This window comes from Sitophilus oryzae, unplaced genomic scaffold (assembly GCF_002938485.1).
Source record: "Sitophilus oryzae breed Bouriz unplaced genomic scaffold, Soryzae_2.0 scaffold_489_pilon_pilon, whole genome shotgun sequence".
Classification (NCBI taxonomy): Eukaryota; Metazoa; Arthropoda; class Insecta; order Coleoptera; family Curculionidae; genus Sitophilus; species Sitophilus oryzae.
In genome coordinates, this window is record NW_022147072.1 from 930,686 (window position 1) to 954,741 (window position 24,056).

Consider the following 24,056-nt stretch of genomic DNA (forward strand, 5'->3'; position numbering starts at 1 on the left):
GCTTTATTTCCTTTATTATGGTTGTAGTATACATGTTGTATCAAGTGTTTCAACAATTTCCCGCTTTTGTTTTATACTAAGTCAATAAATCGTAACAATTATTAAAATTGATTAAAACATATATTTTTAGTAAAAATAGGTAAATTAATGTAATTATTTAGTAACAAAGAGATGCTACAATTCATACTATTGACCTGTTCTCATTATTTTTAACGAGTAGTAAAAAGTTTAAAAATAAAAGAATAAAAACATAAGTTAACTTTAAAACCTAAACGAATTTTATTATTGATTGGCTTTCTACTGGTAACATATATTACTTAATTACTTAATAGTGAAAAATTCCATTCTTTTTCATATTTTGTAATAAAAAATATTTATAATGTTTTGAGATAAAATAAAATTACAATCTGGAAATTATCGGGCAAATAAGATTCCTGAGTGAACCTTAATATTCACAATGATATCACTATAGTTCAAGAGCGGACACAATATCTTTACGGATTTATAGACTTTGCATAAAACCAGTTTTAAAATAAAGAAGAAATAAAAAAACAATTAGATAAAAGTCAATAGAAAAATCAAACAAAACAAAAAAAAACATAAGTAAATATAATAATTGACGTCTTCCTTAGTTTTTATTCAATGTTAGACTCTTTAAATATTCCAAAACAATTCAAGCAACTAAAAATATTCTTAGATAGTTCCAGATAATAGATGATATAACTTTATATAATTTTGAAATTTTCTTGTGTGTGTCTTTCTTATAATTTATCTAAAATCAATTACTTCTTAAATAATAACGTGAGTTTCGTGAATGTACTAATATTAAATTAATTATACTTCTAGAAGCTAGTTCTATTGTTCGATTCTTCTTAAAAGAATATTTAGTTTAGTGATAACTGGAATCAGATTATAAATAATAATAAATTACAGTTTTTCATTAATAATCTGCAATATAATAAGAGAAAAAAGGAAAATTATAATAATATATCAAAAATAATAATATTTTTTTTAATTCCGTTGAAAGACAAAATATATCAAACATTTTTGAATTTATATGATCAAATCTTTTTGGCAATTCTTTTTGGTATTGTAATACCATATATACACATTTTAACCAGCTGTCACTAAACTACTTTATTCTACTTCTCTAAAATATCGAGGTAGTTGCATATTAACAAACCTCCATAAACCAAAATAAACTCACATTTTATTTCAGCCATTAAAGAACGTAAGTTGATCCCATTTTTCGTAATCTAAGGTCAATTATTATATCCATCTTTTGGTGAGTTCTTGTTAACTAACAGACTGAGATTGCACTGCAACTATTTACAAGTTGGAAGATCCATATTCGATTTCTTTGACATTAACTAATAAATGCCGTAGATTATCTTCCAGCTAGTGTTTTTCGTATTTTTTTTTTCAATGTTGTAATATCTAGAGAAATTTAACAAGACACTACCCAGAGGATATTTATACAAATGCTTCCTTTAAATTTTTGAGCCTGAGTTTTAATTTAACATTTTTATGGTATATTTTAGTAAATAACACGAATATGACGTATTCATTCTCTGGTTAAGTGTCATGAGAATACTGACAATGAATATATTGCTTTGTGTTGTAACCAGAGGATGGATAATAAAAGACTTAATGGAAGTAACGACTGAACATTAATTTTAAAAGCAACTACCTCTAAGGAACATCATTTTGTCGCGTTATTTTTGAATTTTTGTATGATAACTTATTTTTTAAATGCAAGGACAAAATGTTGTGACAAAAAACTTGAATTAATGTCATATATAATCATTATTACTTTATACACACACGAAAAAAATCAGAAGACATTCTGTTTTTTGAAAATTCATTAATTGACACATTCCACCTCTGACATCGAAATTCCTTGAAATCACACGCTTTATTTTCTCAATAAAATCTACGATCTGAAAAAACCTTATTTGTTTCTCTGTTGCTTTTCTCAATGCTACTTGGAATACATAGATGGTAAGGATCCGTTTACCCATTATATCGAAATCATTATGCGCTGCTTTGATTACAGTAGTCTAGATTGCCTGTATAGTTTTATTACCTTATATTTCGTAGTTAAGAAACGTACGGTAGCTCCAAGATCTATCTATGAAAAAAATGTATAATCTTTTGAATCAGAAAGACTACCTACGCTTCTGTACTATTATTTTCCGTCATTCTTTTATTTTGTCCCATAATGCCAAATTAATTTGTTGTATCGAGTTACTAATGTTATGTTTTGATTTGTTTATTGTTTATAAAGAGCGACAAAATTCTTATTATTTATAGCATTTCTGAAGAATATTCGCTTATAAATTTACTTTTTTTGTTTCAAATACAGTTTTTGTTTCTATGATAACCGTTTATAAATTTGTGATTCATAGTGTTCGTGCGATCAAATTTTGGACACAGAAAGTTTATATAATAACTTAGAGATTTTAAGCAAGTTTTATTAGGTATTACGAAAAATATCATACGCAGTCAAATGTCACAGTTGTTGGTATGCACTATATTTTTTTAATGAAACACTTAATATATTAGCAGAGTATGAGACTTTTATGATTTCAAAGATATTTTGATAAAAATATGTAGGGTATATTTATTGAAACAAAAGTTTGTATAATATTTTTTTATTTATGCCAATAAGGGCAGGTTTATTTAAGAGGTGTGCACTCGTGCAAGTACATACCAACAACTTTGACATTTAATAGCGTATGACATTCTTGTTAATATGTATTACTACTTGCAAAATTAAAAAGTTTTAGGCTTAGCAATATATAAATAATAATAAGGATAATTTATATATGTTTTATAAACATTTTATTAGCCTTAATAAATAAATCATTATCCTTTTGTTTTTTTAGATATATTTTTTTATTGGAGATCACCGATCTATTTAAAGCACAAAAGTTAACATTTTGTTTAAAAAAGAAATTTATACTACCTAAATTAATTAATACCTAACACTCCTAACCTAATGCCAAATTATTTAGTAAAAAATATTACTAAGTTTAGATACAAACAGCAAGAATCATGTAAGTATTAAATTAAATTTTAATATAATATTATAAAATAATTAATATAATATAATAAAAATAAAATATACAAATGTTAGACAAACAATTTCATGATACTGTATATAGGGTGCTACAAATTCGAGGTACGAGCATTGGTATCTCGGAAACCGTAATAGATACGAAGATAGTTAAATTGGGGCAAAGTTGCGTCTTGGGATATCAAGATACCATCAAAAAAGTATCAAAAATTTCAAGGATTGCTGATTTTTTTGGAAAAAAACGAATTTTTTTGAAAACCAATTTTATTTTTCCTACCGTTACTTTTTACAAAATCAAAAAACTAATTATACATTCTCATAGCCACTTTGTTAGGGATATCTGATAGTATTTTTAGATTTTCAAATTAGCTGATAGTTTGTGAGATACAGAGGCCGACTTAATTTTCTTAAATACGAACCTGTATTTTTCATTTCAAGTTTTGAAAGAACTCGTTTTTCTGAGTACAATGATATGCCACACTTTGTACTTTTTTTTTGTTTTGGATACCTTAACAACAAAATATTTAATTATTATTTAAAATAATTTCAAGTCCGACTCTGGTTTTTTAAAGTATTTAATGTGATTATATTCATCGCAACAATATTAATCAACGCTAGTTAACATTGAATGAGGAAAATCGAGCCAATTGAAAGATTTAAATAAATAATATCCAAGTCAGCAATTTAAACATATTATTTTTAACTTTTTTATTGTGAATTTAAAATCTCAGTGTACCATCTAATAATATTCATAATATTAATGGTAGTTATTATAAATAAATCAACTTAAACTAGTTTTTAATGCTCTACATTGAATTTGAATATATCTTCTTATACTTCCGAATGCATTTTAAATATGTTTAAAAACATTGATTTCACTTTTACAATGACGTAAAGTAATGCTCCCCCCCTCCTCTTGGCCACAGGTCCAGGAACCTCACTGGCCTGTACACTGCTCTGCCCTCTACCATTTCCAATCCATCTTCCGGGGAAATGATTTGATTGTTTATTTTATATTATATTTATATTATTTATTTTTATACCACACGTCGTTGTTGAGTTTGAAGGCTTATTAGTACTATAACGATGAATAGATTAAATATTAAAAAAACAGAGCCAGACTTGAAATTAATTTCAATAAATTGTGTTCAAATGCCCGAAACAAAAAAAGTATAAAGTGTGGCATATCATTGTACTCGGGAGACCGAGTTCTTTCAAAACCTTAAATAAAAAATGCAGGTCCGTATTTAAAAAACTTAAGTTGGCCTATGTATCTCACAAATTTGAAAATCTAAAAATTCTATCAAAAAGCCCTAATTAAGTGGCTATGAGAATGAGCAATTAGTTTTTTGATTTTTTAAAAAGTAACGACAGGAGAAAATAAAATTGATTTTCAAAATAAAACGTTTTTTCCAAAAAACTCAGCAATCCTTGAAATTTTTAAAACATTTTTTATGGCATCTTGCTGAACATCCCAAAGAGCAACTTTGCCCCAATTTAACCATGCTCGTATCTACTACGCTTACCGAGATAGCAATGCTCGTACCTCGAATTTGTAGCACCCTGTATACAATATTTAGTACACCCTGTATACAGTATTTTTTAAACCACTTCCGATTTGGTCATAATATAAAGAAAAAGATTATAGTATACTTCATATTTCATACTTAAGTTTCTGTTGGCATTAAAGTTTATTATTTCTATTACATATTAAAAAAGAAATAAACTAATTATATTTATTATTATTTACAAGTTTCAGGGATCAGCTTAGTAAATTAGAAAATTATGCTTATTAACTTACAATAGCAATACGTACTATACTAAATTTTATTTTTTACCTTACAATAATGCAAATGCATTAATTAGGTTTTGATAGTAATATATATGTTGTTTGAAACACACTGTATAAACTTTATTTAAAGTTCAAATATACATAGTCCAAAAATGTATGGCCATTTTTTTTGGCCAAACTCGGCTCGATTATAAAAGTTTTTGATAGTGTTAGTTAATACATAAATAATTCAAATAAACTAAATTAAATTTTTATATTGAAATAGAACATTATATTTGGTCTGAGTGATATTTTTGTACGTGTAAATGTTTTATTTGATGAAACAAAGTTTTTTTTTAAATATGACGATTTTTTTGTTTAATATAAGATGATTTAAACATGCTATACAATACATGGGATTATTAATTACTACAACATATTTAGAAATAATTAGTTTGCATGATTGTCGAAAATTAAATAAACAAAGTAAATCAGTATTAACATATTACCAATTTCGACATTATTATCTCGTATTACTTTTTATTAATAATAGCCTAAATTTTAACATGATAGCAAATTTAATATATTATTTAAAATAGAAATATTTAATCAAGATCCTTTTACCCATAATTTGCTATATTTATTTTTAGTCACGAACATTATGAAGCGCATTTAATTAGCATACGATTGTGTCAGTTAATTAAAAAAACATTTTCAAACATTCTGTTCTAAAATTATCCTTGGTTATGCAAATAAATATTATAATTTAGTTTAGTTCTTCTTCACAATTGGTCTTGATATTCCCTTTAGCATTGGGTTACTTGCTTGAAAATAAACAATATTGCCAAATATAAAAAGAAATGATGCTAGTAGGTTACAAAATGTTCAAGCCACTTCCAACACTTTGAAAATTTTGGAATAATAATAATATAGTTATATTGACTTATTTTTGTAACCTAACGCTGCAATAATCTAGTATTTTACATCCCAAAACTTATTTTACTGTTCGAACGATTTCTCCTTTTTAAAATTCTTGTATCTTGTCTGTTTCTGTGTTATTGTAAAATACCCAAGTAGCATCTTGTCTCATTCCAAATTTATTTATTATAAGAGCACTGCATAACTCTACGGCACAGAATTTTCACTCCCCTCGATCAATTCATGACGTAAGATAGATTAGAAGCTGGCATGAATCATAAAAACTATAAATTCTTGTTTCTATAGTAACTTATTATAGAAATCTTATTATTAATAAGATAATATTATAAAGATAATAAGATAATTCGTATAACATTTTTTCATTACTTATTAAGATATGAGTCGCATTTTCTATATCATGTCGTACTGAATTCAATTAAGATGACAATAATTATTCTTTACGTTAAAAATGAATACCAAGCACTATACTGTAATACAGATAAGAATCTTTTACGTCTTCTGTTCAGATTAATATAATCTCTTCGGAGTTAGAATAAATATTACATTAGTTACAGCTGTATCATTCAACTTCAAAACTAAAGTCTGTCCAACGAGTCAGGGAATATTTTGACAAACATCAGAAAGGTGATAAAAAATACAGTTTACTTGTGAATTAAGATGCCAGACAATAACTGTCATTGACATGGAATCTCTCGTTGGACTGGCTTTAGTTTCTTCTCGATTTCTGCTTAATAAATCTTAAAAATTCAAAGTCAATTTATTAGGATCATGATTTTTTTCTCTCTGATTTTTTTACTATACATACAGTATGTCCCCGGATTGGCTTTACAAGAGGACACACATTTTTATCATTGATATTTTGAGAAAAAAATTTCGAGAATTCCATACCATTTTACAGAAAACTTAAAAAGAATATGAAAATATGGTTGAATTTTTTCTTAGTTCTAAAATAATTCTTGATAGTATTTTAATTAACGTCATATTTTTTGCTGTTTTAAAATGTTAAAGAAGCAGAAAATCGTTTTAGTTCAATGCTACTGAAAGTGGGATAATAGGTATCGAAAAACGTGATATTTTAACAACCGCAAAAATGTGAAATACTTATATATATACGCCTTTTGATTTTTACTTTTAGTAAAGTAAAAATCCAAAGGTTCAAAGTAAAAAAAAACTCGGACTTAGAAATTCAATCATTTCTTTTGTTTTTTTGATTTTTTTCTAAAACGGTATGGAAAAATATAAATGGGATTAGCCACTTTTAAACAAGCAATTTTTTTTATAAAGAATGTATTTTTCCAAAATGTCAATAATAAAAAAAGTAAAGAAAATATTTTGCAAAAACAATCCTGGGACTAATTGAATACATATGTTATAATGTAAATATGTTATAACATGTTATATTAATTAACATATTGAATATGTCAACGAACTTAGTTTCTTTCTTTGACGAAGATTTTATTATAAGAAAATCAAAGATAAATCTGAAAACAATATCATTTAAGGATATCTACTATTACATTTTAGTAAAATAGCAGAACTTGCCCTGCTAAGTTAATGTTACATTATGGCAGTCCAAATTTTACCAATTTTACCTCTAGTATATCAACCCTGATTGATATATGAAGTATAATGTTTTTGTGTAAATATACAGAGAAATTAGTTTAAATTTAGTTTATTTAGCGAACTGAATTTTTAATAACAGATTTACATAATTGAAATGTATTGAAATGAATGCATATTCTGCATTTACACAATAATAATAGAATATTCTATATATTATATAGGAGTAAAATATATGTTAAAGTTTCTAAATTCAAGCCCACATAATGGATCTAATTAGCAATACGTATATTATTTTGTGAATCTAATAGAACAATAATTATTAATTTTGTATATACTGTTGGTTACTTTCATAATTAAAATGCATCTAACAATATAGTATATTTATTTATTAATACTATGTCTATATTTATTTACGATGTTATGATATTAAATAAAGGAAAACTATGTCAGCTTCTTCTCTATTAGAACGATCATCACACAAGTGAATTGCACCTTGTAATGCTTTGATTTTTTCTCCTATTCTGACACTTCTATTTTTCACTATTTGTCTATATTCGGCTTGGATCGCGCCCACACAGCGAAACAGGCTAAAATAGTTATTAAACAACCTGGTAAGTTATCACGGAATATGCAGCTTGAACAGAGGAGTTTCAATAACACTGCATTTAATGATCATTTCGCGGTTAGAAAAACGATCTTTTCTCAAGCCCTACCAGTATTACTATTATTTTCAACCTAAGAAAGAAATATATACTAAAATATGCCCACAAAAAGTCAATCAAATGGGATTTTTTTATAATTAGATAGACAAATCAAATTAGGTAACGCAGTAATTGCTTGACCAAGAACCAAAAAATCATTATACCATCATAGTTCTTACCTCGGTTTAGCTCAAATTAGATATTTATTACTAAAAATGTCGAAGAATACTGTTTTGTATTAAAATGTTAAAAAAATATTTTGATCGGTTTGTAATTTTGAACCAATTTTGGGATAAGTTTAAGTACATCTACTTTTACGTTTTTGTTAAAACTGTTACAAATAAATAAATTTTACATCAAAGAGTGCGTTTGTGACTAAGAATAAAGAGCTTTAGAACAAAATGAATAAGTGTAATCAAAATATTTTGGAAAATAAATGTTAATATATCATTTTAAGTAATATTTCAATAATTTCGCATATAGAAACTGATCAAATTATTCGAAATAATGAAAAAAAAATATTGTAGAGTGACAAATTTTAGGTAGTAGATAAAAATGTGAAACTAAACAACTTTTCAAACGACAATATTCAAAAATTTAATTAATTCCCTTTTCGACATATGCAAAGAGAAATCTCAAATATGACAGGTAAATTAAAATAAATTCATTGATATTGTGGTTGATTTTTGATTTTTAAACAAGCAAAAACTAATCAATTGTTACCTAACTTTACAGGTCTCTAATGAGAACAAAATCTAATTGGTGAAAAAAAAAATAATTAATTAGGATTGATTGTCGTATTCAATTGTTTATGGTCACTTCCTGTTTCACCGGATATGACTACAACTTTTGATTTTTAAATAGCAGCCTCGGTATTTTTTTACTTTATTCGACAGAAAATGATATTCTGAATAGAATGACATATCATATGTTAACTTCTGACATTCTTGCTTAATAAATAATCGTATTTTAAATTTCAATCTAGAGTGCCATGGCTATGTTAAAAACACTAATTTTTAATCAAGGAGCCTTGGAAAAATTGAATTGATCGTATAATGTTTTTAGTGTCTTGTCCTGGCCGGTTAAAAATGCCCAAATTGTATTTTTAATATCTCAATTTTTTCAAATGGAACGAGGGTGGCTCATAAGCATATTTTGAAAAAAAAAATTGCGAATAATTTGATACCACACACTTCGTATTTCGAGTCAAATTTTCGTCAACCTTTTACCGTTTACCAAACCGCCAGTTATAATTTCAAATAAACCATATGCGAAAATGTCAAAAGTTGACAAATGATATGTTATTCTATTCAGAGTGTTATTTTCTATAGAATAAAGTAAAAAAATACCGAGGGTGCCATTTAAAAATCAAAAGTTGTTGATAGTCATTTCCGGTGAAACAGGTAATTACGAAAACAATGGAATACGTCAATCAATCCTAATTTATGTCATATACTAACATACCATTTCTCTTTTTTTTAACTGAAAAAATAAAAAAGTTATAGGGGTGAGCCACTTTTGAGACGCACCCGGTATATCTTCCATATTACAAGTTGTTTACCAAATATATAGCAAAAATTTAATTTAAAATATTCTTGCCTTTGATATGTTTTAAATAATTCCAACAATGTTAAAGAGACCTTATGCTATGCAAAAAATGTTCATGGCCACGGTCGGTTAACTAAGGGTAAACACATTTCATACAGGAAGACCTTTTTACATTATAATAATTGAAGGGTCCAGGGGAATAACTTGATAAGCGCAAATTTTTTAATTTTAGGATTTTGCATATTATTATAGTAGGTCCCTATAAAATGTGTAAACTCTGCAGGGCAATAAGTTGTTAAATCCTATGATATATGCCTAGTAAAAATATAGAATACACAGAAAGAACCTGATAAACACCAGCCGTCCGGTGCTCTCCTGTAAAATTAGTAAAATGGCGCTTATCATGTTTTTCCCCTGGACCCTTCAATTTATACGCTAAAAATATAATAAATTAAAACCTTCTTAATTACTGTCAGTAGGTGCCATTAAAAAATAAAGAAGATTACGGGCTAAGTAATTGACGTCTACAGTTTGAATTTGCCAAAATTGTCATTGATTGTCATTCCCAAGCCGTCTTTGACGTCGTTTTTTTTTGCGATTGTATGGTACCATTACTAGGCGTTTTGCAATTAAATGGCTAGCTATCTTATTGGAAAGATAACAATATGCAACAACATTCTTCATTCAAATCTAAATGAATAATTTAAGAACATTATATCAACCAGAAGTTAAACAGCGCAAACCTATTTTATTGGCCTTATAAGCCCTCTAAGTAAAACATTTATAATGTATTTATCTATAAAAGCTTATTTTTATTATAATTTGAAAAGAATTCATAAAATAATTTAGAGTAAAAAATAACAAAAAGCGAACTGAATCTATAAAATCTGATATTTAAATATAAAATATTTTTATTTGTGTCTTATAATAATACATCTGTAGTAATAATAGTCAACTTTCATAAAATATACTATAGCGATCGAAAAAAGCGGCGTCAAGTTCGCTTAAACATTTCAATCGATGACGTTTCCCATATTTTTACATACAAAATGACAGCGACGTTCATTTCCAGGCAAACCTTTACATTCCTATATATCTCAAAACAAGTTAAAAAAAGTTAATCTCAGTCTTAATCTAGCTCTAGAAAAAGTCTTAAAAATTACCATAAGCAAGTTGAAAGTTCACAATTTCATTTGCATATAATTATCAACTCATTAAGAGATGATTCTTGTATTAAATCTCTTGATATCATAATATACAGGGTGTTTCAAAAAACATGTGTCATCTCTCGTGGGGAGATTCCTCACGTAAAAATAAGATTTATTTTTCATATCAACATAGGTCCGATTCTGCTTTGTTTCGTAGCTACAGGGTGATTTATTATAATTTTCTTCCAAGTACTTTTAGTGATTCAAAAAAAAATTGAGGGTAAAAGTTACTATGAGTGCTACATATTTTAATGGTAAAAAAGTGTCGATCAAGGACGTGCATATGGGTTATCACTGGAAATTTTTTGACAAAAAAAACATGTGCGCCACTGACTTTTTTCTTTTGATATCAAAATTGTGTAGGCCGTTTAACCCTTAACTGGTCCGGTAATAGATATGTATCATAAACGGTCCGGCGTAGTCTGTAGAAAGTTTAAAAAACACACAAAAACTAAAAAATAACTAATTTTTATTTCATTATATATTATATTATGTATTATTGAACTAATCTAAACACGAATGGGGTCAATTAATATAAACTTTAAGAAAATATAGTACAAAATAAAGTAACATACATATAAATTTTTGAAAAAAAAAACAATTAGGTTTTCACTAAGCTCTAAAAAATAAAACCAAATTACTAACAACCATTACAATATAATAGAAAAAGTTTAAAAAAATAGAAATAAGTTTTTAATACTATATATAAAAAAAATATGTTATAAAACTGGAGTTAAAGAAAAAGTTTTTGATTACAGCATGAGGCAAAATTCATTGTTTTTCTGAACATGTTTTACAAAATGGATTCGTACATTCTAAGCATTAAAAATAATTAACTAGGACATAACATTGTCTTTAACTAGGATAAGAACTCTAGGATAAGATAAACATCTCCGTGTGCGTGTTCTGGTTGTACAGGAATTGCAAGTATTCTACCAATTGTAAAGTATATTTCTCGTGGAATATTTGACATCGTCAAACGCATTTGTCTGGCAGATTGTCATATTGTTACTGTCACAGTCCTCATTATATCATTTTAATAGAGTTTCTTCATAACTAGAGTCTCCTAAACGCACTCTTTTTGAAGGCCCGGCCATATTTTACAAAAGTTTGTCACACACAAAATCTTACACAAACGGTCCGGCGTCGTCTGAGAAACTACGGCTTAAGTAACTTCTGCCAGAACTTCTAAAAAGCTAATCCAGTTTGGGCATAAATATGGCTATCAGTCGTTGACCGAGCGGGGGAGGATTAGCTGGAATGCCAATCCTGTAGACGGTCCTAGTAACTAATGAGAATGAGTTAATTATTTGGCGTAGTCTGTCAGATGACGCCGGACCAGTTAAGGGTTAATGCCGATTAAAAGTTATCTCTTGATATTTTGTCGAATTAGGCCTCATTGATGAGATAAACGCAATTTTATTAATCGCAAATAATATAATTAAAATAAAAATAAAATTAACAAATTACATATTTTACCTAATTTATTATTAAATATTATTACTATTAGTTATTTTATTAATATTAATCCAACCTACAGCAATTAGAAATAAAAAGTAATGGAATTTAAGATAATTACAAAAAACCTAATTTTAAAAAGTTTTAACATCCTGTAACTTTAAAACTATTCAAACTAACACTTTTTAGCTTTAAAATATGACCCATTGATAGTAACTTTTACCCTCAGAATTTCATTCGAAACGTTAAAAGTGCTTGGAAGAAAATTATAATAAATCGAAAAAACATTAAGACTTTAACACCCTGTAGCTACGAAACAAAGCAGAATCGGACCTATGTTGATATGAAAAATAAATCTTATTTTTACGTGAAGAATCTCCCCACGAGAGATGGCACATATTTTTTGAAACACCCTGTATATATCATAATACAGGGTGATTTTTAACCTATACGCATAAACTTGGGAAATTATTGCTGATGACAAATATTGACTAAAAAAATGTTAGTAAAATATTTTTAGATTCTGAAATAATTTGAATTTTATTTTCACAAAAATTTATCAGCTTTATCAGTAATGCACATTCAATTTAAGAGAATTTACGTTTTTTGTTTTTATTTCAAATAGTTTGTTATCTCCGTAAATAAAATATTTTACTAACTTTTTTTTTCATTATTAGTCATTATTTGTCATCAGCAATAATTTCCCAACTTTATGCGTATAGGTTAAAAATCACCCTGTGTACATATTATGGAAATCAGTATTTGAAATTCTTGATAGTTTGCTGTATATTTGGTAAATAAACTGTATAAAATTTATTTAAATAAATCTTTTTACGCTTTATGTTTCACTATTTTTTTAATGTATTACTAGCATTTTTTACAATAGGTTATATTTTATTGTTTATTTTCAATTTAAAAGTTTTCTATGATTAGTAAAATTTTTAGTAAACTGATAGTGCTGAGATATTTGACAAGAGTATACCGCTACGCGATTAACAAGTTTTTCGATATTATATCCATCAAAACTGAATCGCATCTAATAAGTATCCTTTTACTCTATTTTTTCACGATCCTACATTTCTATTATACTAAATTCCACATTCCATTAAGTAGTTTGGTTTTGTCCTTACTCTTGGATTTTTTCTGTTTAGATTTTTGGTAGAGAGCATGATGCATCGTATTTAATTTTTTTAATTATTACAACTGATGTTACATATATATTTGGCATTATTACTACTCCCTGTAAGAGCAACTCATAGATTACTGAATAAATTTAGAGCATATTTCATGATTTTTGTTTTTTGGTATGTTTTTTGGGTATTTTTCTTTTTGAGTATGTCGCGTACTACGACCTTTGCACGTGAAGTCTTCTAAACTAAGATTTAGGCGTTCAGGCGTTAAGAGTTTATTCATAAGATATTTAAAATAATAATTGTTAATAACAATAAAATATTTAAAAAAACTTCCCCATTTTTCAAATTATTTTTAATATTCACTGTCGAGGTTGCTATAGTACCCACATAAATTTTACCCGTTAATTTTGTTTTTTATATTTTAATTATAGCTATTTTTTGTGTTTGTTATACAGCATTTTCGCTTTTGTTTTTGTGGTATGCTTTGAAATTAAAAACCATTTTGGCTGAGTTTTATTAACTAATTGTCTTAATTAAAGATCAAATATTAGTTTTTGTTTGTTTTTATTGTGTTTATTTTTATAGAAGGACAATTTTAGCATAAGCGGAATGAAGAGTTTATTAATAAAATACGATTTTTATAATGTAACACTGACTTATGGTAAAATTTGTTCTGTTTTAGCAATGTTTGTATAACGACTTAATTTTGAAAGTTTCTAACGCTACAGTTTTTCTATATGCACCATTTGTTTTGTTTTTTTCTATACTTCTACGCTCGCCTCACTTTGCGTGGCTGGCCATTTGCTGTCCTTCACTCAAAATGGCGTTGTTGATGGCATCCGTCAATTTTGGTAAGTTATTTTGTGGATTTAATAGTCTAAAACGCATTCTGTCAAATATTTTCCAAAACAATTTATAAATCCATATGTAACAAATATGCATAATATGTTTAGACATGATCAACGTTTCATACATCAAAGTTTTGTATTAATGAAAATATGACAATTAAAAAACTAATTTTTATTGTAATACCTTTTGTAATTGCTTATAATTTTCTACTGGTTTATATGTCAAAAAATGGATTTATTAAAAATTATTATTGGAACAATGGTATTATTTTAAAATAATACTAATATTGTAGTAGTAAAAACAAAAATTTATATAAAATATTTTTAGTAATAAATTAGTGGAATGACAGAAAATTTAATTAATTTAATTTAGGCGAGAAATATCAAAATATTTTGCATTCCCATTGCGATATTCACCACATAATACATACTTGTGTTTACAATCTCATTGTTACCACATACGATATCAAATATCATGATGAAAAGTCCTATAGTATTTTCTATATCAGTAGATATGAATAACCCAATATTTTTTTATATCGAATATAATAAAGTGTCATTTATACATATTCTATTAATTAATAAATAAAATAGATGGTAGAGCTACATGAATGTAGATACGAACAATTAAATTGTTTAATTTGAACTGCATATAAATTTAATTTATAATTATTGCTTTTCAATTTATTTAAAATAATATTTAATTTAAACCATACACTACTCGTGTATATCACTAAACGGTTAAATAATATGAATATTTATACTGATAAGCATTTCCGAATATTAATTTTATCTTATTAATAATATACAAAAGACTATTTACCTTAACAGTTATTGGTCTATAATTTAACAGTCAAAATCTATCTCTACTTTCGCTGGACAGACTGTAGTTTTATTATAATACTGAAATAATATTTTGTAATGATAAACGACATTAGATTTGAATTTCTAAATAGAGAAAAGATACATATTTCTGACGTTTTTTAGTTGTCCCCAATTTCATCAATAAAAACAATATATTTGAGAAAATAAAATTTTATAAAACTTAAAGTGTAGAATATTTGACAGACGTTTTACTAGAATCGAATATCAGTCCGCTAGTGTCGCTAATATAGCATGTACAAAATTTTCTATTTTCCTTCTCTTATTCAGCTTGCTTAAAAGAATTGTAAACTAAAATCTTTGCCGCCATATCTAGCTGGTACTGCAATATTTTTGTCAATGTCGGTTGCTATATAAAAATATCAAACGCTGTAAAAAATTGATCCGTCTTTAGATTGCCATATATCGAAAGGGAAGTTCTATAAAAAGAGAGCTGACTTTATATGTGTATATTTGTTCGGAGTCTACAGCTAATGTGTTTAAGTATTTTAACAATAAAACTATTGGATGACTATTGAATTTCTTTTGGATACTCTTTTTAATATTTTAATATGATCAGTAATATCGAGAATTAAATTTTACATATCGATAAGTGTTATTATGATAACGGATGTCTTATAAAAAACATACACTGACCTTTGTCGAAGTCGAAAATGTTTAGAATAAGGCCTCTATATGCTACGGCTTTTAAAAGTTAACATGTCGAATCGCTTTTATGATAAAACATTTTAATGAGAATTCAATAAACCAATAAATCCGATATTTTTTCTTTGATCGTGCATTTACTATCTACAGAACCAGATTTTACGGTGGTCTTTCATAAATAATAATTTGTCATTTAGAACTTTAATCATGACAGCGATAAAATATTAAATTAACACACTGACCGTCACGAAACACGGACACTTAGGCCGCTATTACACTATAAAATTTCTTTGTCAATTTTTTTTTATAAAAGATGTTTTAAGAAAAAATTGACACTGGTAATATACAATATTTTACTATAATAAAATCAGCACATATTACACTGTCAAGTTCTTCATAAAATATATTTTAAATAAAATCTTTGACAAAGAAATGTTATAGTCTATTTTGATCTAGTTGCTAATTTTGATGATTTGAAAATCGACAATCGATATCTTTTAAATTAAATATCTCGGAACCTATGCATTTTCGAAACACAGTTTAAATGGGACGAATATAGAGTTCCACTAGCTCTATCCGTAGAGGCATCACTGGTCGTTTAGCTACTTACCGTTTCCGAGAGGAAACATCTTATTTTTATTTACACCCTCATTTTTTGTTGGTATAATTTAATGTAGCGACCAAATGGCAAAATTTTCGAAGTGACTTCTATGCTTAATTTCACACGTTAACACCTGAAAAATTATTTAAAATAAAAAAGGTTCACTAAAAAAACTCACGGTGTTTATTTTCGCGACCGGACTATTAAGGGGGGGCGGGTAATAATGCGGAAATTCTTTAAAAATAAAATACACAAATTCGAAAAATCTTTAGATCAAATTTGTATTGTTTATTCAACCGTTTCCATGAACTAGCCAACCGAAAGCCAGTATTTCTATTTCCTGTAAATCAAATACCTAGCTTATTTTCTGAATTTCTTTGAGCTGCTGGGCTGAGCATAGACCAAAACGTAACATTTACTTCGATTGTTTATTAATAAGTTTTGATAAATGTTTTAGGTGCAGCAGCTAACTTAAGGAAGGAGGTTATTCGCAATAAAATCCGAGCAATTGGAAAAATGGCTCGTGTATTCTCTGTATTAAGGTACGTCATATTTGTATTATTTAATTTTTTATAAACAATTTCTACACCAAAAAAATATCTCTTCTTTTTAGTTACCGTGAAAATTTTGTTATGAAGAATACAAATGCATATGAAAAAATATGCTGGTAAAGTTTGAGCTCTTAAAATTAATATTCAGAGGTGTCTCATCGTGATTTTCTATTTCCCATTTAAATAACATGGGGATTTTTTTAATTTTATTGCCTTCTAACAAATCAGCGTGTTGTAAACATCAATACAGTTTCTTATAGGAAATTGAACGATCTTCAGAAAAGGTCTGATATGGTTTTTCATTTAATCGACTCGTTTGAGAGTTATTGAAGGTGTATTAGATTTAGTTAATTAAAAAAATTATCTCTACGAAGCCATATTATTGTCCCTTGCGTACACAGTATCTTTTCATCAGTAGAGCAGTCTTGGGTTCGTTTGTATTTCACTGAAGTTCAACTTCAATAATAAGTTGTTTTCCCGTTTAATTTAAATGGGAAATAGAAAATCACGATGAGACACTTCTTAACATTAATATTAAAACTGGCCACACATTATACGATTTATCGTACTACAAGGTGTACAACACCAAATCGTTTCGACCGTTGGATCAATGGTTGGATAGTTAAACGGGCCACAGATTATACGATTTATCGTACTACAAGTTGTACAACATCAAATCGTTTCGACCGTTGGATCAATGGTTGGATAGTTAGTGGCTTTGTAGTACTACTTGTAGTAAGACAAAGTCGTATTGTACGGAAATATGGCATGCAGAAAATCTGTAGTACAACGCAGTAGTATATACGATAGATTTGATGATTTGTGTGCAAACCCTATGTGTCGCAGACAGATCGTTTACATTTTTCGTTGCACATGGTTAAACAATCTCTTAAAAATGGATACCAACGAGAAGTTTTGGGCGGAATTTATAGAAATTTATCATAATCAACCTTGTTTGTGGGATGTGAAAAGTAAGGAATACCTAAATAAACAAAAAAGAAATGCCAGTTATGATATCCTACTGGAAAAATTAAAAGAAATAAAAGCAGATGCTACAATAGAATTCAAAATGAGTGGAAAATAAAACTACTACTTGTTGGTGATTAACATCAAATGGTAGTTTTAGTTAGTGAATAAACGCGGATCCGATCTGTCGTTTCAGCGGTTGTATCAACTTGTCGTACGACATGTAGTACGACGAATCGTATTAATGTGTGGCCCGTTGTAGTTTAAGTTTGTGGACAACAGCGCGTCCGATATGTCGTTCAAATGGTCGAATCAAATTTGTGTTGTACAACCTGCAGTACGATAAATCGTATAATGTGTGGGCCGTTTTAGTGGCATTGTAGTACAACTTGCAGCTCGACTCTGTCGTATCGTACAGAAGTATTATATTACAGCATGCATCAAATCTGTAGTACAACGTAGTAGTAGATACGATAGGTTTGATAGTTTGTGTGCAAGCACTTCTTGTTAAAACGAAATCTAAACATTTTTCGTGGCAAATTAAGTACAGTACAGTTCATAAAAATTGAAAATAAAAAGTTTTGGTCAGAATTTATAAAAATATATCGTTCCCATGCATGGGTGTGTGGAATGTAAAAAATTACGAATACTTAAACAAAAATTAAAGAAGTGCATGTTATGAGAATCTATTGGAAAAATTAAAATAAATAAAGGCAGATGCTACTTTGGAATATTTAATTACAATTTTTGGGAGGGTTTTTCATCTTCGACTAAAAAACTACCACAATTGCAGCTATTGTCCTTTTTGACTAACACAAAGCCATGGCGAACAAGACAAAATCAACTGGGAAGCGATTTATTGTACGACAGACATTAAACTAGTAGTTTAAGTTTGTGGACAACAGTGCATCCGATCTGTCGTTCAAACGGTCGCATCAAATTTGTGTTGTACAACCTGCAGTACGATAAATTGTATAACGTGTGGCCCGTTTAAGAGCTCAAACCAGATTTTTTTTTCGTGATCGTAAACGATATTTTCACCGTAATTAAAAAAAATGTGCATCCTAATGTCAAGTATAGATATACAGGGTGATTCCTGTAAGTCGGTCATGCTTTCGAGGAATGATAGGAGACGTCAAAATATTAATTTTGATATAGCACACTATGGGTCAGAAATGCCTCTTACGCAAGATACAGGGTGTTAAAATTGTTGAAAAATTAAAGATATTCTTTAATAGTTTTTTAACAGTCGAAGATATCGTTATAAAATTTCATTTTAGGAATCTACCAAACAGAGACACTTTAAATGTAAAAAGAGGAGGTTTTAGTTTCAGCCAGTGGCATGTGATACGCACCGGGTAATTTTTTCAAAAAAAAATAGTACGCCACTGATAAAAATAAAAATTTCGGAGTTTTTTTATTTACTCGGTTTATTTCCAAGAAAAAATGTTTCTTGCAACTTTCTCCTATCTAACACCATTTTATCACAATTTAAAAATAAATAAATTTTTTAATGAGAATCTTAAATACAGCGAATTATTATAACTAGAGGGCAGAAACACATGTGCATCGTTAGCTCCCTTCATCTTGGGTAAGTACTTTTTACTATTAGCTCTAAATAAAATTTTAAAAAATTATAAATTTAAACTAGAATTTTTCTTTATTGTTAATAATAAAATTCGTAGTTTTAAGGTAGTTATAATAATTCGCAAATTTAAGGTTCTCATTAAAAAAATATTTATTTTTAAATTGTGGCAAAATGGTGTTAGTTAGAAGAAAGTTGCAAGAGACATTTTTTCTTGGAAATAAACCGAGTAAATAAAAAAGTTCCCAAATTTTTATTTTTATCAGTGGCGTACTACTTTTTTTGAAAATATTACACGATATACGTATCACAGCTACGCCACTGGTTGAAACTAAAACCTGCTCTTTTTACATTTAAAGTGTCTCTGTTAGGCAGACTCCTATAATAAAATTTTATAACAATACCTTCAACTGTTCAAAAACTATTAAAGAATATCTTTAATTTTTCAAAAACTTTAACACCCTGTATGTTGCGTAAGAGGCATTTCCGACCCATAGTGTGTTATATCAAAATTAATATTTTGACGTCCCCTATCATTCCTCGAAAGCATGGCCGACTTACAGGAATCACCCTGTATTTAAGATTTTTAAGATAATTTAGGTTGGGTTATCTTCTCATAGTATATGACTATTTAATTTTTTGATTATGTAACGAGCACATTGTTTACTCACTTGTTGCGTGGAACTGCTTGAATCCATTTTTGCTTTTGATCAAATCGGTGTGAGAAACCATGAAGCTATAAAATAATGTTGTTTCGGGAGAGTTGAATATCCGGGAAAGTTGAGTTATTGAATGTTATTGCACCCAACAACGCCCTAATTACGCTCTCCTTGGCGCGTTAACATTTTTTCGGTGGTTTTATTAACATTTGAAGTTGTCACAACACAACACGACGCGACGCCTAGTTCGAATTCTTTTTCACTTATTTTTTACTGCCCGAAACAGCGTTACATCGCACAAACCTCGTACCTGAGTGTTTTATAGTCTGAATAACAGCACTAGCAAAAAACTAAAATACTTAAATATTATGACAAAGCCACGATTTCAATATTATTTTAATACGATCAACATGAACTGCAATCGGAACGGCGCCGGCGCCGGCGTAAAATACCTAGATAGCGAAAATTTCTGATTTCTGCCGTATACAGAATATATAAATACATGAATTTTTTGAAATCAACTGAAATGCACCAAGCCCCTCGGTTACATAAATACAGGTTAAAATGAATAAAAGCATGTTAAAAATGAGAACCATTGTAACATATTGGGCATAATTTATAAAATTAATAAAGAATAAAATGTTAAAACATTCCAATCGAACCGAAATGGGTATTAAAATTGTCGGTAGTTATAGCGGAAAACCGTTTCCAATTAGACGTAAAATGTGCTTAAATAACGAAACAACCGATTGTAAGCCGAGTTCGATCCTGTTAAAATGAGATTTATGGGTTACTGGCCAATCGGAGCGCTAAATTTTTATGGACGACCTCTAGTCAATCAACCGGAATTATTTAAATTAAGCGTAAATGAATTTTGATCGACTTTTAGTCCATTTAATATGAGATACACATTACATTTTAAAAATGAGTTAGTTTCTTAAATTAACACCTTTTTTCTGCTTTGTTTACACAGAATGTGATTCACGGTATACCATGACTTGTCCTACCCCACAACTACCCCCATACCTACATAAATTTTAGTAGAAATATTTTCCATCTCCACCGACCACTGATTTTTTTTTCGTAAAGTGGTCATATTTACTACATTTTTGTCTCTTATAAAAAAACACATCACATAGTTTTTAAGAAAGAAAAAATTGGAGAACTTTTTTTAAAGCCGATCTAAAATATATTCGTTCGAGTTCCAATATTTCGTGGACATAGAATAACTACGTATTTCTTGAATCAAAATAAGTTAATTGCACACAGTTGACCTCTATGCAACAGTGCTTCAGTTGTTGAGGGCATCAATCAAAAATAGACTTGAACATTAATTAATTTAAAACTTATGAAGCTTATTGTCAAATATCATTTTTGATTATACTTGGAAAATTCTATATTTTTGCCAACTAGATTATTACTTCATAATACCGTATGATTGAAAAAATAAAATTATTTATACGACTTAAATAAAAAAATAAAAATTTCATTTTGCACGCTTTGTGATTATAATTCTCATAAAATGTTTACGTATTCGTATATAGTCTGTCAAATAAATTATCTTTTCTGTCAATATCTGAATAGCTTCTGTCAAAATCATCCCTTGTAGTTCTAATTCTGACTGACTCTGCTGTATAATTCATAACATTTATAGAAAATATAGAAACTCATAGAAAAAACATTATAGTACCTAATATATAAAATTTTTATTTAAAAATATTCTTATGAGTCAAAATTAAGAAATGAAAATGAATTTAAGAAAGCGTTAGCTTCAAAGACAACAAGTTTCTTATTTTTATTTATATTTATTAACCATCAAACTACACTGCTTTCTAAAAGAAATCCTTTATGTGGAAATGCTGTAGTAGAGAAGGAAATAAATATAAATGAATATGGAATGCCTAAGTATAGCATTTCTCTTAATTTAAAAGTTAATATCAGCATAGTAAATAAAAGAGAAAATACTTGTTTAGGTTTTGACGGTAGATCATAATATTGTAAAGATTGTATTGCTTCTCATATTTCTATTTATTTGTGGTTATTGAGTATTGAGTATTGAGTTTTGTATTACTCTTTTCGAGTTTTTTATTACTTATAACCTTAAATATGATATTTATATTATATTCTGTTCTAAAACATAATTTTTCTATAAATAGAAAAAGGTGTTTCATAACCTAATGAATTATGATTTAACTTATTGAACATATTGATTTTTATATAAGTTGCATTTAAAATAATTAAAAACTGTTATCGAATAGATAAAAGTATAAATAGCATAATTTTTCGGTTTCGAAATATACAGGGTGAGTCTTACATAAGTGCAATTATTTTTAGGGCTCAATAAAAGAATCATAATAATTATAACCGAGTTATTGGTGCGACAATGATGGTATAGCCTCCCTCGCATATTTAGATACTCTCTTTGTAGTTGAGCCCATTGTTGGCTATGCGGGCCCAAGTTATCCCTGCAGTTTCCTAATATCATGGTCCTATCTCAGGTTTGGGCTTCTTCTAGGTCTCTTAAATCCTCGTAGGTACCATGCTGTAATTTTTGCGGTCCATCTGTCCGTTCTTCTTGGCAGGTATCCTGCCCATTGCTATTTGAGGGATTTGACTCTGTGAATGACATCTATTACCTGGGTCTTTTGTCATACTCACTCTATTATTTTACAGTCTTCCTTGGTTATTCCCGGCATATTTCGTTCCATTGAACGTTGTGCGAACTGCACAACTGTTTCCTTATGATGTCCGTTTTAAGGGTCCAGGTTTCGCATGCATAGGTTATGACTGGTAGTACACATTCGAATGTTTTCTTCTTTAAATCGAGTGACATTCTAGATTTGAATATGATTGAGTTTCTTCCATAAGTACTCCAGGATAACTTAATTCTTCTGTTGATTTCTGATAGTAGAGATCCCGAGCTGTGTATTAGTTGTACCAAATATATATATTCTTCTACTGTTTCCAGCGTTTTGTTATTTATGAGAATGTCTTTTCTTTCCACTAGTTCGTTGAACATGACTTTAGTTTTTGCTAAATTCATTTTGAGACCTACTTTGTTGCTAGCTGTATTTAGTTCATCATCATTAGTATTTAGTTCACTAATTCACATAGTACGCCAAGGAATTTTAACTACGTATAACCCGGACTGTATATTCTTATAACTAACATAAAATATAAATTTATGAGAAAAATTTCTCTTAACATTTTCAAAACCCTAAAGCATATAGCTTACATTCTCCTTAAAGACGTTTTGACAGAATAGGGAGAGTATTTTCATATTTAATATCACGTCTGGTCCCGAGAGGATTTCCCACGCACATTTCTAGATCGCATTTGTATTCTTCATAATTTTCCCTGTCAAATTTCTAAACACATTTTTTTGCATTTTTTTTTTAGTCTATACAGGGTGTTAAAATATTCCATAGACATAGAACTACGTATTTTGGGAACTAAAATACGTATATTGGACCTAAGACCGTTTGTCCGTTAGAGGACATCAAACTTTATAAAAATAAACAATTTTTGAACAAGATTTGGGGTGCCTATGTTTTGCTAAGCGCTGTAACATAATATGACTTTGACAAAAAGCAAGAAAAAGTACGCGAAGGGTAGTTTTTCCACCCTCACCCCTACATAAATTTTAGTAGAAATGTTTTCCAACTTCACTGACGACTGATTATTAGATCATCCTAGTGTTTACTACATTTTTGTCTGTTTACTATATTTTATGAGGAAAAAACATTGTAGATATTTTTTTTTCTAAAGCAGACCTACAAAATATGTCCATGGACATAGAACAACTACGTATTTTTGAAAATAAGTTAATTGTTCACAATTTGACTCTATACAAAAGTGCTTCCTCTGTCCGTTAGAAGTCATTAAAATTTATGAAGCTTATTGTCAAATATCATATGTG

The 24,056-nt window shown here is 28.3% G+C and overlaps 1 protein-coding gene across 5 annotated transcripts in view; it reads left to right on the plus strand.

Moving 5' to 3' along the window:
• The window catches only part of LOC115886477 (serine/threonine-protein phosphatase 2B catalytic subunit 3-like), a 420,648-nt gene that overhangs the window by 390,044 nt on the left and 6,548 nt on the right, over positions 1 to 24,056 (plus strand). The window contains exons 10-11 of one of the 5 annotated variants that reach the window (XM_030905640.1): positions 1,220 to 1,231; positions 16,843 to 16,918. In XM_030905640.1, coding sequence (XP_030761500.1) covers positions 1,220 to 1,231; positions 16,843 to 16,918 — 88 coding nt within the window. Of the gene's footprint in view, positions 1 to 1,219; positions 1,232 to 7,930; positions 7,964 to 16,833; positions 16,919 to 24,056 lie in introns of all 5 variants that reach the window. The other 4 variants (XM_030905639.1, XM_030905641.1, XM_030905642.1 and 1 more) reach the window with 4 other exon arrangements.